Source organism: Zootermopsis nevadensis, unplaced genomic scaffold (assembly GCF_977971745.1).
Source record: "Zootermopsis nevadensis isolate Lab colony 2312 unplaced genomic scaffold, Znev_1.0 Znev_ptg000007l, whole genome shotgun sequence".
NCBI lineage: Eukaryota > Metazoa > Arthropoda > Insecta > Blattodea > Termopsidae > Zootermopsis > Zootermopsis nevadensis.
The window spans coordinates 14382673-14399146 of record NW_028259139.1 but is presented as its reverse complement, the minus strand read 5'-3'; the positions used below and the strand labels follow the sequence as shown (position 1 = coordinate 14399146).

The 16474-nt window shown below is 37.3% G+C and overlaps 1 protein-coding gene and 1 long non-coding RNA gene across 4 annotated transcripts in view; one reads left to right on the top strand and one right to left on the bottom strand.

Moving 5' to 3' along the window:
- Positions 1 to 1177: 1177 nt before the first annotated feature.
- On the bottom strand, positions 1178 to 4201 carry LOC110833543 (centromere protein S). Of its 3 annotated transcripts, none has more exons than XM_022071742.2 (4): positions 4055 to 4201; positions 2960 to 3117; positions 2037 to 2115; positions 1178 to 1558 (listed from the first exon to the last, which is right to left on the bottom strand). In XM_022071742.2, the coding sequence occupies exons 1-4, from the start codon at positions 4076 to 4078 to the stop codon at positions 1475 to 1477; spliced, it is 345 nt and encodes a 114-aa protein (XP_021927434.1). In that variant the 5' UTR covers positions 4079 to 4201; the 3' UTR covers positions 1178 to 1474. The 3 variants fall into 3 exon arrangements, with proteins under 3 accessions (XP_021927434.1, XP_021927435.1, XP_021927436.1); XM_022071743.2 differs by having other exon boundaries at positions 2049 to 2115; XM_022071744.2 differs by lacking the exon at positions 2037 to 2115.
- A 1499-nt stretch (positions 4202 to 5700) lies between these two features.
- LOC147874632 (uncharacterized) overlaps positions 5701 to 16474 on the top strand; it is a 36480-nt gene continuing 25706 nt past the window's right edge. Inside the window, exon 1 of the long non-coding RNA XR_015533961.1 lies at positions 5701 to 6047. This is a non-coding gene — a long non-coding RNA (uncharacterized LOC147874632). The remainder of the gene's footprint in view (positions 6048 to 16474) is intronic.

Genomic DNA, 16474 nt, shown 5'->3' with positions numbered 1-16474 from the left:
GTGTCAACAGAAGAGGCACATATCTACACTCTGAGGGGGCAAAAAATAAAATTCAGTTTAGTAAATGTTTATCAAGGTGTAGCCAAAGCGATGTGATAATCTTCCAATCACTTACACCTTAAGTAAGGACGAATCAAAATTGCTTGTCAACCACGGAGACAAATATTATTGACAGTCAAGTAGGGCTTATGTTAGGGTGTATAAAATACACTGCCAAGTACAAAGAATGAGTCAATTACGAGGTACAGAGTCAGTTCTAGAAGGACATTACCCAGATCTTCCTCAAGGCTTATGCCTTCCTGTATGTGTGCTGAGGGCAGTCTTTGAAGCTGAAGCAAACAAGTTGGCAAACACTGATGTTATTAAGCCAGTCGGTCATTCCCATTGGGAGTCCCTGTGCTCGTAAGAACCAGAGAACGGCATATTTTACCTTATGCTAATAAATTGTAATCGTGCAATCAAACTGGACCACAACATACTCAATCTGTAGACAATATTTACAATACCTTTACAGGCTGTGAAGTTCTTGGTGACTGCAGCACTTAGCTTTTTTCAGTTTTAGTTTACAAAATACTGGTACTTACACCTTTCACCAAGATGTAGTTTTATGATATATTTATTGGAATTTGGCATGAAGGAAGGGCATTTGCCAAGTGTGCTGTCTTAGCTATTATGTTTTATGTCAGCATTAGTGAGGAAAAAAATTACTGTGAAATGTGAAGTCGTTTCTTGGGATTTAATCTCTCCAGTCAGTGACACCAAATATTCATTGTTCCGTATGTATGGTGGTTAGGGCGTTGACATTGACGTGGTCTTTGGACTGTGACAAACATAGAGTTTGTATGGAATTGGAAAGAAATTAGCTGTTGTGGGATGGATACTAATTTACCGGAATTATGAGGATTTTAAATTTTGTTATTTGTCTCAAGGTAGACTGAGGTATGGCTAATGTCAAAGTCAGATGCTGCATGAGTCATTGAATAGACAACTTTTTAGGTGTATTCAAGACCCTGAATGTAATTTGTCTGATGCTGTACCCTGTTGAAGGTGAGCAGTAACAGCTTCTACACTTACCCATGCACTATCGAGAGATTATCAGGGGCTGCAATGAGGGCAGTTAGGATGATTAAATGATTGTTACATGTAGTAATGTGTCAGAATCACAAAATGTGTTCAGTTTAGGTGAAAAAGGATTTACTTGAATCAAAAAGGTTTACATTCCATCTACATAAATGTTATACATGCACACATTCTGCTGTGTGTTTTAATGAATCAACAGGATAATTTATACCTTCAAGTAAAATGTCAGAATTTAAGCATTATCTCTTATAAGTCCTTAGAATGAAATTTATTTAGTAGCACATACCATTAACTTCATTCACTAGATGGCTTTCATGCTTGAATGGCAACGAGCTTATATCTCAAAATTCACACTCTTAACATGATAGTACTTCCTTGTAAAGTTTTACCCAACTCAAGATAACTCCTCTGTAGCTTTTTCTTTGCCTTGGCGCTTTTTCTTCGCTGCCTTATCGGCCATTTCACACACTGTTGCCCGCTGTGGAAACAAAGGAATTTGTTAATATCAGTCTCAACGAAGAATAGTACTTTGCAAAAGGCTGCCTTCTGGCATGTTGTGCCACATGGTCTGATGTTCCAGAGGTGCGTACTGCCTCCATCATCAGGACTACATGGCACGACTTCCGAGAAGATAGTCCTCTTGAAATTCGCCACTCTGGGAATCTCAAATCTCACTAAAGTATTTTCAATTACGGCAGTCAGCTGTTCAAAAAATTACAACTGGTTTATTATAAATTACTCATGATTAAGTAGGATTTCACACTTTCAAGGTGGTGAGTCTGAAGGCGGCTGTCTTCTGGGTTGTAGCACCATGTAGTATGGTAACAGTTTAATGATGTTTCAGAGGTCCTTGCCCCCTCCATCAGGGCCCTTTGAAACATTCGTAAACTAGCAGATTACACGGCGCTACAACCCAAAAGACAGCCATCTTCTATTCATGATTATTCAGTACTGACTTGTAAATTTACCAGAGAAGGATTTCTTCTTGTAAGAAGTTTTACATCCTCGGCATTAATTGTGGTACGTTTAGCGTGCCTGAAATAAGTGAAAAAGATAAACAATTTTGGTAAAGTGCATGACATGTCACAAAGTACAATTCCACCCCATTTCCAGTCAGGCTGGTGGTAACAGATGACTGTCTAAATTACATCACATCCAGAATTAACGGAACATTACCTTGTGTTTTCACGCTAGTTACATTTTATTTTGTCATAATCAATTTGAAGAGCATGGATGTTCAAGTTCTTTCATGGTGGAGGTCTGAGTAAAGAAAATGGTGCAATTAAGAAAGCGGTACAGCAAATTCTGTCAAAACTTTATAATAGTGTTCACATTCTTTCTGAGCTGGTAAAATGCATAGTTCAAACAAGAACAGAGTTATATAAACAAGACAAGGCCAATAGAAGCTACCAGAATAAAGAATTTGAGATGAATTTTCAAATTCCCTATGTGAATAGTGTGGTTCCTACACCAAATGTTGAACACATATTAATAATATAATTTTTTAATCAATTAGTATTTACTTTATATAACCCTATTTTGAATTTTATTGCTCTCAGGTCTACACAGATACTTTTACTGTACTCTATTAGTATGGAATTTATTATGATCTTTTGAGGAATCCTGTTTTAACTAATGCATATCTGATATATTAATTACAACTGAAAATACAGCAAAAATCTTAGCTCTTAAGTTATCAATAATAACAAAAGAGGACAAAAATTAAATGAACTGTACATGTCACAGTTAAGATCATATTTAACCTCCATTTGGCCACACCTCACATTCTCCCACCACAGTTTTACTTCACCATACAGAGGGAAGCAGGCATCATGACAGCTTCACAGATCTTCTCATTTCTTAAGGTACAACGACTCACTTTGCAAAATGTTCCAAGTCTTGGCTGATCACACGCATTTTTTTCCAGATGAGTTCACCAATGAGATTGATAACATCTTTTTCCAGCTCCATTTTTATTTGTCCTCCCACCTCTTGACATATTTTGGAAACATCTCTAAGAACACTGAGCCGCAGCTTCTGCACACATAATAGAAAATGAATATTACAAACCATTACTGTGACATCACTGTCATATTACACCTATTAAGTAGGATTTCTATAAAATTATATGACTGAATGGGTTTCTGAAATACAGCAATTAAGTAGTCAAATTTATGCTCACAGAAAGTAACCATGGACTAGCAGAACCCAAGAAATAAAGTTTCACTTTGCATAACACTAAAATATCTTACTCAATTCTTATAATAGTCTGTTGTGTTGAAACTAGATTTTAAATCATCAGGAATAGCACCTATAAACATACATAACATACAATTTTTATCTCACTGATTTATCAGTGCTAGGTGTGCAAGTCCTAAAAATTTGCAACATCAAAAAGATTTTTGGAAAATTGTCACAAATCAGGTTTACCAATTCTTTAAAAGATATATGTTGAGATACAATTCTCACATTCATTTAAGGTCCAAGTGATTGTTTTGGTAAATTACAAGTATTATATGACTTAACAAGGTGTAAACCAGCAATGATACTTATGTTGCAGTTTTTCACCCCCTAATTATTACTGTGTCACTTAGGAATTGTCATTAACATAGTTCATTACCATGAATATTTAAGATGAATTTAAAAAGATAAAAGACAGTCTGGATAGCCTGCCTGGTATCCTATCTATATTAGCTTCTACCTTCAGGCATAATTAAACCTATATTCTACCAGTATTGCCACATATGAGAGTTAATTAAGGTGAAAATCCTATAAATTATATTGCTTATCGAAGTTTAGGGTGGAAGACGTGACAAATTTGTCATCCAAGGCAAAACAAGTTATAGATAGATTTATGATCGGGTACTTCTTTCTTATGATTAGGTTAGGTTACATTAGATATTGGCAAACGTATTCAGCACATTAGACTGTGCTTCAGGGTTCTTTTACATGCATATTAAAATATAACACGTACTTCTTCATGGCTCAGACCTTCCATACTTCAAACACCTATCACCGCCACTATTTTCAAAACATAAAATCCAGCAGCGACCACATACACCAAAGGGCACGGATTACACATTCCAGTTTCCTGTTAAGTTACACCTGTCACGGATGTGTAGTAGTTGTAACGAAAGTCTTGCCATCTCTCGCCTAATAGGGAACTCACAACGAATGTGATGTGGTAACGGTGTTCTGTCGGTAAAATGACCAACTTCTAGTGCAATTTGAGTTCTCATGATGATGTCGAATGCGGTCTTCCAGGCTGAGATGCGGTGTGGATATGGCTGGTTAGCGACGTTTCGGAGTAACGTATCCTCTCCAACTCCAATGTTCAACCCTGATGCCTCCCTCTGAAACGTTGGTAAACACATACAAGAGCACGGATCTGCTGACAAAATATTATTTTATTTGTTGTTTATTTAACGACGTTTTTAGTAGCTTAGATTATGTGGCATTGTGTGATAGAATGAATTATGAATAATTAACGATGGAAAGAAGCGGTCGTGTCTTATTTAAGGGGCCAGGAAAAACACGAAAGTCATTCAGGATTACCGGTGTCATGGCCGTGGATTGGACTCCCCGACAAATACGAAATCCTTTAAAATGGTACAGAAACTTATTGTAATGTTATATCGATGTATTTATTTTTAATTTAAAAATGGCTCTGGCTTTCCTGTGTTGGCTGCCAAGTTGCAACTCGTACGTCTTTTTTTTTACGCAACGAAATTAACTTTCTGCCCTAGAAATTAGACAAATTTCGACCCTCACAAAATTAGTTTTAAATCAAAACTACTTTTATGACGACAATGAGGTCTACAAACAAACCAATGGATTAGCTGTAGGGGCCCCTACATCCATCTTATTATCCGACATTACTGAAGACATGTCGATGATGTCCTCATTATATACGTTTCATTCAAAAAAAGTAATGTAGAACCAGTACTTATATCTTCCCTGTAAAATGGAGACAAGATAATTCCCTCAGATTTTTAGACTCTTAACTCTCAAAAGCAACAACAGTGAATTACTGTTCAGTAAATCTAGAAAACCTTGAGCCACAAACGTAATTATAAATTACCATTGTTGCCACTCTCTGGAACATAACATATTTAGCGGTAAATTTCCCGTTACAGATTGTCCAGAATTATCCCATATCAGAAAAGAAGAACTAAGAACGATAAAACACATTCTAAACTACAGCGTATTGGGATCAGAGGAACAAAATCAATGCCTGAGAGAAAAGAGAAACACACAAAGTGGATTACAACAATTTTATGGGTAAAAAAACAAGGAGAATCAATAATAACATTTAAAAATCCTAGTATAAGAATTGCATTCAGTACTAACAACGAGACAAACAAAAATCACGCATCAGAACACACAAATGAGAAGAAAATCAAGACAATGGGTAATGAATATCCAGGAAGTTAGTTATTGTAATAATAAAAACCTTCAGATTTAATGTAAATAACAGTGGCTTTTATCGATTAAAATGCACAGATTGCAATAAGAATGTGGTGAGATTCAGATTCTCACGGCAGTAGGCATCACTGTAACGTTGGAAAACTTCTACCAAACTACACAGCTCAACGACTCTGAAGACAGCGGTATTCAGTAAAGAAATATGTTGGTCAAACTGGGCGAGGTTTCTCCCAAACATATACAAAAACATATTAATAAAATTGGATGTAACAAAATAAATCGTTGTATTTTAGAAATGGGTCATAAGAACTGACGAAACACTTATATACTCCGGATGAACAAGAGGGGATTTTCCTGGACGTTTTACAGTCAAGCCAATATCAAACACAACACGCGCCATGACTGTGGCACAGACGATCACATGTAAGACGTAATCGTGGCCCAAACATCGTCACAGAAACGCAGAATACAGCGCACAGCTCACCGGGGCGGTTCAAGGCCAAGACCACCGCTTGAACAGGACACGACATCAGACCAAATACGTAAGTCACTTTCCACACAATACCCCGACTTCCAAAAGCAAATAATTAGATCACTTAAGAGCGCACGTCTTTTACTTATGACCATTTTATATACTTTTATGTACTTTATCATTGCAACAATTTGTGTTTAAGAAAAACCAAGGCCGGTTTCACAAAATAAAATAAAATCACGAATAGAATTTATTAGTTTCGTTCATGCCATAGAAAGGCCAGAGCAACAGAGACCATGATATCAAAATGTGCAGTCTTATCTTATTACGCAGATTTAACCTTTAATTCTTACTAGCATTTAGCTGTTTCATTTACAAGAAGCATATTTTGATGTCTCATAATTTACGTAAAAGTTAACGATATGCACTGTAATATTACATCGTATTGTATATTTCAAAACATAAAAGTGTCGAATTCAACAATAATATGGATCGAGAGGAATGACGAATTAAGATTTGGGCGTAATAATCATTTTTGTGCAGATTAACAAAGCCCTCAACTCTTTAGCATATGTTTGGCAAGGCTGATCGTTCATCTGTGGTCTACTATGTACATGATTTTTAACGTATATAATTGCTTTGCAGAAACAATACAGGGAAATAAATTAATAAAGAAGATACGAGGTTTTTTGGATTGTAGCGCCGTGTAGTCTGGCAGCAAGAACATCTGAAACGTCGGTAAACTTCTACCAGGATACACGGCGCTACAACACAGAAGACAGCTGAAAGGAAAAAATGTTCATTCATCCACAGCCTGTTTCTTATACAACGCAGCAAAACAGATGTTTACGTGTTGCACTTTGCAATAAAAATATGTTCTCTTAAGTACTGCTTTAGATTATCCCGTCGTTTTCACGGCCAATTTTATAATGTACAGGGATTAGCAGAATAGAATGACGGGCGCAAATGTGAAGAGCTGGCAAGATACTGATAGACTGAACAACTGGTTAATGATAAGTTGAATTCTTTTCCCTCGTTTTACATTTTCGAAACAGAATCACAAATGGCTAATAATATTCATTAATTACGTGAAAGTTACCTCTCATGCTCTTAACAGACATTTTTATAACGTAGGAGGTTTCAAAATAAATCTTTACTAAACCAGAAGAACCACAATAACCTCATTTCTTCCAATCTTCTAGCTAAATAAACACACTGACCAATAAAATTACCTGCACTGTCGCTGAAATATCTCGCTGTTAAAATGGATACTACTGTTTCCTAGATGGCGTTGACGAAGTAAATGTGACAATATGTTTAAGTACTTCAACAATAGATGGCATGAGAAGATTTATCATTCATTTCCTAAAGAAGGAAAAGGCGAACAAATTTCGAATACTCGCAATCGTAGAATGACGGAGACTTGACATATTTCCACAGCGCCAGGAAAAAGAAGAGAAGCAAATCCGATTTTGAACATCATATAATTTCGAATTATGAACGGGAATTGACCAAAAAATTAACTAGCGTTCTCCGATCAGCTATTCGCTCAGGTAGGCTAGAAATTTACCGCTTTGAATGGAAGCCCTCACGAGAGACCGCCACCGGCGCTATCCTGAGCTGCATGAATCTAGTCCATATCCTCCCGCCACATTTGTCTCTCGTATGGCCTCCTTTCAGCATTTCCATTCGCACGACCTTCATGATGCAGCACCGCATGACGTATTTTTCTCCAGCCTCTTGACATTTCATCCACCCTAGGTTCCTTTAATACGAGGGACCCAATTTCACATTCATGTAAGGTCCCGAGCAAAATTATGGTTTTGAATATTTTTACGTTGGGGCTTTTAAGATAGGAATAAAAAAGACTATGAATTGAATAATAGCAAGAATTAATTTCATCTGCTTTTAACTTCTTTAATTTTGATTTCTTTCTGAGGCGGCTTTGGTTCGTAATAACTTCACCTTTGCTAAAAAAAATCGCACGAAATAACATGTAGTCAGATGGCTACGAATTTTATGAGAATTTCTGAATTTAAATAATGTATATCGTGCCACAATGAAGTTGAATAATATTTTTGATCTGGTTTATGAGACACAAAATTTTATGGTCATACTATATCTTTCTTTGCACATTACGTAACTCGAAAGACTGCGAAATGTCAGCACGTAGTGACGCAACCGTACATCTGATACGGAATCAGGTAGAGTTTAACTCTTGAAATTGCAAAATGACCATCTTCATGAGACAAAAAAACGTTTAATAGCAAAGAGATTTCTTTATTACTGTGGATGACAAGAACCTGTATCGAGCAGTAATCTAAATCTGAAGGCTTTTGACGATGGTACGTTATAATATACAAATCTTCCTTTTTGGACTTTGCCCATCGTCTAAATAATAAAATAACAAACTACAACTTTTCGGAAGATGGATTCTGTTTCCGTTTTTACAAGCCTCAGACCTGTAACAGCCAAACCAGGGGGCTCTGCGTCATCTTTGAACCTTTTGTACCTGAAGATTGTCAATGAACGCCATCTTCAACCAAAGACCCACAAATTGCTACTCCCTGCCCTTTGAGTGATCCTTTGTCTTAGAAGCAAACAGTCGTAAGTCAGCCATATTTAAAGTTCCCAAACTATAATCGTTATTTTATTTAAAATGACAGATGAAACTGTGTTTTAGTTTCTTGAATTTATGATTCCTTATCCATGAACCATTTGTAAATTTTTGTTTTAAAAATAATGTATTGAAACAGTTCTTTCCATCTGTCTGTCCTGACGTTGCAACTATTTATGTTGATTTAGAATAGACATTATGAATTCTCTTGTCAAATTTAAATACGTTTCCTAGAACTTCGTCTTCAGACACCCTCAGTTCATGCCCTTTCTTCACAATGAAAGCTGAAGTTTCACACTAACATAAATTACAGTTTTACAACGCTACCAGACACGTGTTTATCAGTTACACGTGGTACCCAGCCACTCAATGGCCCCCTCATCACCAGGATTCATCACACACACTTCCATCATTAACACACGTTGAAAGTGTTGGCTAATTATACCACTGTGGACTTTCCAGAGATTCAGATCTCGTGTCCCAAACGCCGTAATTCATTAGAAGTGTCACCGGTTTACCGTACCGCCCCAATTAAAACTAATGCTCATCTCGTTTTGTACGTAATTATAGATTCTGTGGGATTTTGAGATAGGCGAGTGGCGTTATTAATACGAGTGTCCAGAAAGGCAAAATGCTGATAAAGATGGACGCAAATGTCACTTTTCGGTTCCCGCGAAGGAATTGTTAGAACATAAGTAAGCCGATTTCATTGTTTTTTATGAAGCGATACCTGCATTGTGTCTGAAAAATCTTGTAGCTCTTGGCGGTGAGTCATGCAGTTCCAGCCGGGATCCCGGAAGTGAAAATTATTTTAAATTTACCAGCGAATGTCCTGACCGACGTTTTAGAAATGCTTACAACATGCATTATCTGGGCGATAATACTTAAGACAATTAGCCCCTCTGAAACGTCGATTAATATCTACCATACGCACTGATTAACATCCCAAAACACGGCTATTTTCACCAGTTATATAGTTTTTCTTACGTAATTTTCTCCATCATGCTGTTAAATGCTGCCTCCTAAATTCAAATATTATTCTTGTCATTCACTTCACAAACACCTTCAGACTCGCTTTTATTTCCTTTGGTGGGAGGCAAAGTTTGTTATTGGCTCAGAAAACAGACAAAATTGTATTTACATTTCTGCAATTCCTTTATTTCAATTTTTTGTAATAGAAACCTGGACTTTACATGATTCTAACCTTTATCTTACTAACGTTCCCAGCCTGGGAACGTAAGTTGTGTAGTCAGCCCTACGAACGTTCCCGGAGGGGAACTCAAAACTTGCAACATTGTAAGAAGACTTGGCTACGTCTTTTGGCCTATTTTAGGGGCTGCAAATATTGAATTACTTTCTCTAGGGTTTTTACAAGGTCAGCCTGAGCTGTTAACCCGGAAACTATAACCATAAACAGCAATAAACATTGTTATTGTCAAGTGGGTTTCGGCTTCGTTTTCCGGCCCCTAATCAAAGCTTCTCATATTCCTCGGCATGATCTGTGAATAGAATGTGTATCCACTGAAGAAGGGGAGACAGATTTTTCTGTGTGGTCATTAGTTCACAACCATGGCTTCTACAACGTCGAAAAGCTTCCAAAGAAAAAGTAAAGTTAGTAAGGCCTATTTAGACAATTAAGATATTAACGGCATTTTTAAAGAACTGTATGTATTCTCTGTTCTATTCGAATAAATATGGCTTTTATTTGGTAAATTTATCATGTTTAATTTAGATAAAATTAAAGTTTTCCGTAGAGCGTTCACAAAATTTTAAAAACCTGCAAAGAAACTCAATAGGGCTCCTCCCACTTGCCATTTAAATCCCTGTCGTTTAAAGGCTAAACTAAATTGTAGATGGCTTTTTCCGAATTCAATCTGCCCTGTTAAGTTCCTCCAAGTTTGAACTGGAGATGTCGCTGGCTTTACAGAACAGTACTTTAGGTTCACACGTTTGCTCCGTGCCTGCAGGTTTATAGGTTGTCCGTGTATTCTGCCTCACAGCGGGGAGTATAAAATACGTGTGTCAGGAACCTGCAAGACCGACGCAGCAGTTACATGAACGTACCGCGAAATCGGACGCGCGGTTGGATGGCTTGGCACTCTGTCGTGATTTACAGACAATGAGCGAGCATGTATCGACCGACCACGAGGAAGAGCGAGAGAAATTAATGCAGGAAGAAGTTGGTGGTAGAACTGCTGCTACGTTACGTTTACATGCATGAAATACATAGCAATGTGTTCCTAACCTACCGCAACAACTCTGTTGTTGACCCGAATCGTACTTAAAGGGGCGCACTTGTTTTAAGTTTAAATTATATTTGTTGTGTATTTTGCGCGAAAGTTACGGAAGGTCAGTGTGTCTTTTATGGCTCACATTGAACAGAATTTTGTTTTTGTTCGAAACACTATCAACTGGACGCATTAATTTTCTCTGACTCAGTTACGGACATATCCAAGTTTTAAAAAAAAGTTGCGATCATCCAAAAAATAACTGTCCTCAATCTTCGGGGTTGAGCGTAAACTGAGGAACTTTTACAGAAATTAAATTTCTACATCTCAAAACTTACGAGAAACAAATATGGAACCGAGGAAGTTTCGTCATACCATAATGCAAGAGTTGGTAACACTGACTCTCGGCAAAGAATAAATGTGCCGACTGTGCTGGACATCCAGTGGCGAGCTGAAACGGAGAGGACGCCACCATCACAGGAAGAGTTACCAACTGAAAACTTTCCGACGACCCCACGCGTCACGAAAAATTCATCTTTGGTAAACCAACAACTACGAAACGAATACGACGTTTACACTTCAGAACCACTGAACGTTTGGACAGAGATACAAACTTAAACGCAGTTACAAGTAAGATGACACATTTGTGCTATGAAAATAAATGTTAAGAATATTCTATATTTGTTAACATTGGTGTACCCTAAAACATGTATTTTAGGTTATGTTTACCAAACGTTTAATTGTTTTTAATATATAACGGGACTTAATTGCAAAGCTTTACAATTGTAAGTGGAAGATAGTTAGTGGTAAAACTCTCATAGATCAAGAAGAATACTATTACAGAATTTGACGGGATTATTTGTGACATTGTAAGGTGATTTGAAGGATATAAGAAATATTGGTTTGTGTAAAACAGTTACGTCATTGGCGAAGCTGGAAAATGTGAAAGTTGGACAGCGGTAAACGGAAAGCCACGCAGAATTTGATAATGGCAAGGCGTCTTGGTTTTTCATTATGAGTCTAGAATATGTTTTAATGGCACTGTCTTACATGCCCGCAGCAGAAGTTGAAGGTCAGCTTATAGAATGATTTAGAAGTACGGTGTTATCTACGGTAACAATATGCCTGATCGCCCTGATGACGGAGGCAGCGAGGACCTCCGAAACGTTGGTAAACTTCTACCAGGATAGACGGCACAACAAAACAAAGGAGAACCATCTTCAATGATTTATGACATCGACAATCTTTCTCTCCGTCTTGTCGTTAGTTACATCGTATCTCAGAGATTCTTTGCCCTCACGTGCGAAGCGACACGTTCGAAACTCGTCAGTATTTATGGTTTGATATGTCATTTTTGAGACCGGTCATAATTCCTGTAATACTGTTTCAGCGGTCGAAGTAATATGCAAGCCAACACGCCTTCATGTTTCAAAACGTGTAACTGTTCTTACGTTCGCTTATAAAAAAGCTCGTCAGGGTTCGAACGACGTAAATTTCATAAGCACAGTAGCCCCTAAAATAAACCAACATCGAAATATATCGACGTACTTCGATGTAGGTCATCGTCGATCGGTCTCGTCGTCTCTGTAGGTTCAGAGTTCAAATCTCGGCCCGGAGTCCGGCTATCTTCACTTGTTTTCTTCGTGGTTATCCTCAGTCCCTCTAGGCAAATTCCGGGATAGTATCTTAAATTAGGCCACGACCGTTTCCTTCCACATCCTTTACAATTCATTGTTCACCATCATCCTCCAATTCGACGCTTTTTGTGTGAGCTACTAAAAAGCGTCGTTAAATAGACTAAAAATTAAATAGATTGAAAAGCCACTGGTAAATAACGCCAGTCAAGGATCCAAATCGGAACTGTATGTATACTTACGCACTGTGACAGATACTTTTATTACGCAGAAAAAACTGCTTCTGTGAAGATAAAAAGAGATTTGTGCTGAAAAAATTATCCTGGTTTCTCCTTCTTGGTTTCCGTTTTCGTTTACTGTGTCACTGATAAAAGTCCACAATGAAATGCACGAACTCCCCAAAAGTGACCGGAAGAATCGTACAAATAGTACCAGATGTTTGCTAAAAGATGGCAGCATGTATTCAATCTGTCGTTGACAATATAAACGACATAAAAAAGAGGATTGGGGGGGGGGGGGGACGAATTTTCTACTATGTTCTGCAGAATAAACGAAGCATTTTGATCAAACGATTGTCGATGATAATTAACTCAAGATGCTATTAATATCGCCGTTTAGGCTTCAGCCCAATGTTTAGAATGTCTGACAGTATCTTCGTATTCGTGGATGGTAATTTAAAATTAATTTTAATCCGTACAGGAATTCTTTCTGCATATTCTTACCACATAGCCACGGTGGTCTAGCGGTTAGAACGCTGGCCTTGTAATCCTGGGGGTCTCGGGTTCGATTCCCACCGGTGCCCGAATTTATAACTTGTGTTGGGCAAGGCCGTGGTCTAGGAAACACGGAGTTTTCCTCCGTGGCATCCCAACAATTACTCCATTCACACACAAGAAGGCAATGGCAAACTACTTCTGGATCATCTGCCAAGAACGTATATGAACAGGTCCCAGTCCGAGAAAAGGATGGAAGGATCCTGTTCATATGGACCTGTCGTCAGACAGAACACTAAATAAAAAAATAAATTCTTACCACGTCTGTATTTAAGTCGCCTCATTGCAAATATTTGCATTTAGGTCTTCAAATACAATTAATCTTGAACCTTTCCAAATGAGTTCACCACTGACACTGATGTTGGAAAATTATATCCCCTTGATTTCTTCGTGAATGTAATTCTGAATTGTTAGCGTATTTCACGTATATCTGAAGTTTGCTAAATTTTTAAATTATTCATTAACTGCCTTCGGATAATGACTTTGTCCTGACGCCTGGTGACGAAGCTAAACCTCATATTTTATTTCTTATTTACATTTTAGCACCAGAACTTGGACATTGGTTTGGTAACATCGTCAAAAAGATCAGGTGGGAATTTCCCCATCAGTTCCATGCCCTTATTTTTCTAGGATGTTCTTTTTCTTTGTCCCCTACTCATTGTGGACCGTGATGCAGCTTATTTCTCGAGACCACCTGTAAAAACGGTGGCTCGAAGCCTGAAAGCGATGAGAACAGATCGACTGTACATCACCTGCTTAAGTAATGGGATAAAAAGCCTAGGAAATAAAGAGGACAGCTTTTAAGTATTCTGTTTGGTTTTAATTCTGTAGAAGAACCGACATTGTTTTCGAAACGAGTTTCAAAGAAGTAAAACAAAATTGTTAATTCCGAAACTACCGTTTCGTGTTCCGCAGTGAAGCATAAACAGTCACCCCTTCCTCACTACATTAAATTTAAAAACATCATAAACGACGTAAAAGTCATTCTGAAATCTACAGCACGAAGCAATACGTAACTATCGCATTTATCGATTTCAGTTATATCGATAATCGTTTTTCAGTCGCTCAGATAACAAGATTAGGTTCGTTCATTGTATGACTACAATTAAATGGAATTTATATGAAAAGTACGATTTCTAAAACTATTTTAGAGTATTTTAAGGGCTGTAATGTTTACAAATTCTGATATTTTATTTACCATTTGCACTCAGTAAATAAAGTAAATGCATAATAGGGAATTAGTACTAACCTAATTATTTAGGTTGGTTACAATTTACGTACAATTTTATGCAGTTATTTAACCCTTATATTTATAAATTATGTAGCTTTAGTAGAATTTATTAATATTCTCTTCATTAACCATAAGCCATTTTATGAGAAAAAATATTATCTTTCCATTTCTTAGTTTCGAAACATTTTGACAGTGTGTGCATGTATAACATCTCTCTTTCCACTCATCTTGTTTCCTCGTCCCTTCGTAGTTTCCAGATACCAACCTTGAGCCATGCCAATAAATTTCCCTTATTTCTTGTACAGAAAAACTACGGCCTTCCCTAGCCGACTGCAGTTTCATGTCACAAGAAATGACCTATTATCTATTATAATTGCAAACAATTCCTGTCGATTTATATCATTATATACTTCTTCCATTACTTTAATGTCCTGTTAAAACTATTCTCATAAGAATTTTGTCCCTTCCCCCAAATATATATATTATTCAATACTTCACACAATCTATGTGCCATTCATAATACCCTCTTGAAATTTCTCCCTTCTCCGTCTGCAAAATTCTCAGGCAATTCTTTACAGCCGAACACTACCCCCCCCCCCCCCGCTATCTAAACCCCCGTATCCTAAACCGTTTAAAGGATATCGATAAATTATGGCCTATACTAAAAGTTGCATGAAATTCGTTTTCGTGTGAGTTTGATCGTTACATCAGTTCTCATACTTCGTGTAAAGCTTAAAATAGACCCGTGAAATTATTTAAAAATGTCTGATATAAACTTTAAAGATTAACGCAGACTTTTGTGTTCAGGTTAAGAGTTTTAATTTGAAATGTGAATATAGAGCTATAAGGAAGCGAGAAATTAAAAAAGAATCTCTTAATATGGGGTCCTTATGAATGAAGTTCCTTCTGAAACATCCTTCTTTAACAGACAGTGTATGAATCACGTTTATCGGAAGACATTTTTCATTGACATTACCGAAATGCTAATTCAGTCTTGATTGACATTTACGAGAATGAGCTACAAGTACTCAGTCGATGCGGTCCACTGGCTATATTTATCGACGAAGATCGCCGAGGGTCGCTGTCGCGAAATGGATCATTGGGAACAGAAACACATCTACACACGCCAATTGTGTTTTAATTTAGCGTGGCTTTGCTCTGTACTGCTGCTGATTGGTTGTCCTGCGTGTGAGAAATTATGCTTGACGAAATGTTAGCGAACAGTCCCTTCAAAAATTCAGTAGCTCTAAGCGTTTTAGATTGCATTAGTCAATAGTCTTCCTGTCGTTGTTTCATCGTTAACATTATAAAACGGGATTACTACGTTTCGTCAGCTTGCTTTGCTCCCTTCTTCAGGTGAAAATACATGTTTTGTTCGGTTCGAAAAATTGGGCTAATCCCAATTCCTGAAACTAGCCACGTTTTAGAATATTGAACGATAGATAAAGTCCATGGGAAAACATCACTTTTAAATCCTTCACAGTCCGTTTGAACTGTAAATTAGACGAAGTTAACTGATATTAATACATTTATTTTTTTACAACTTTGTAACACTTGAACAGTTTATGTGTGATGGGGGTGGGGGGATTGCAAGCCAGCCATTTTCTCCATCAAAGCAGGTTAATATGTACGTAAATTTATTTAATTAAATAGAACTTGAAACATACATACCCACTGCTGGTGTCGAGTTAATTGTGAACAGCCCTCACATTACCACACGATGCGTATTAAGGCTTGACTTTCGCCCTAGTTCTTGTAGTCAAATACGTTATCAGTAATTAAACGTAGAAGAATCCTTAAGAAGCTAATTATGACTCAGGTAGTCAATAAATTACTTGTCCTAAATAGTCCCGAGAAACACAGTGTTCTCCCCAGTGCCCTCTTTCGAATCTGTTTTAAACAGAACGTGCAGTTAAGGCTCTCATTGCAAAAGTAGACCATGTGTGGGCTGGTTCTCTTTTGCTCTGAGTTTTTCCGTTCCAGTTAAGTACACTTTAATTCTTATGTTTATTGA

Coding starts and splice junctions, on each gene's coding strand:
- LOC110833543 (XM_022071742.2), bottom strand. CDS start 4,078: ATGGAAGGTCTGAGCCATGAAGAA. Junction 3,118..4,054: donor AAGGTCTGAGCCATGAAGAA/GTACGTGTTATA, acceptor TTATGTGTGCAG/AAGCTGCGGCTCAGTGTTCT. Junction 2,116..2,959: donor GACTTGGAACATTTTGCAAA/GTGAGTCGTTGT, acceptor CACTTATTTCAG/GCACGCTAAACGTACCACAA.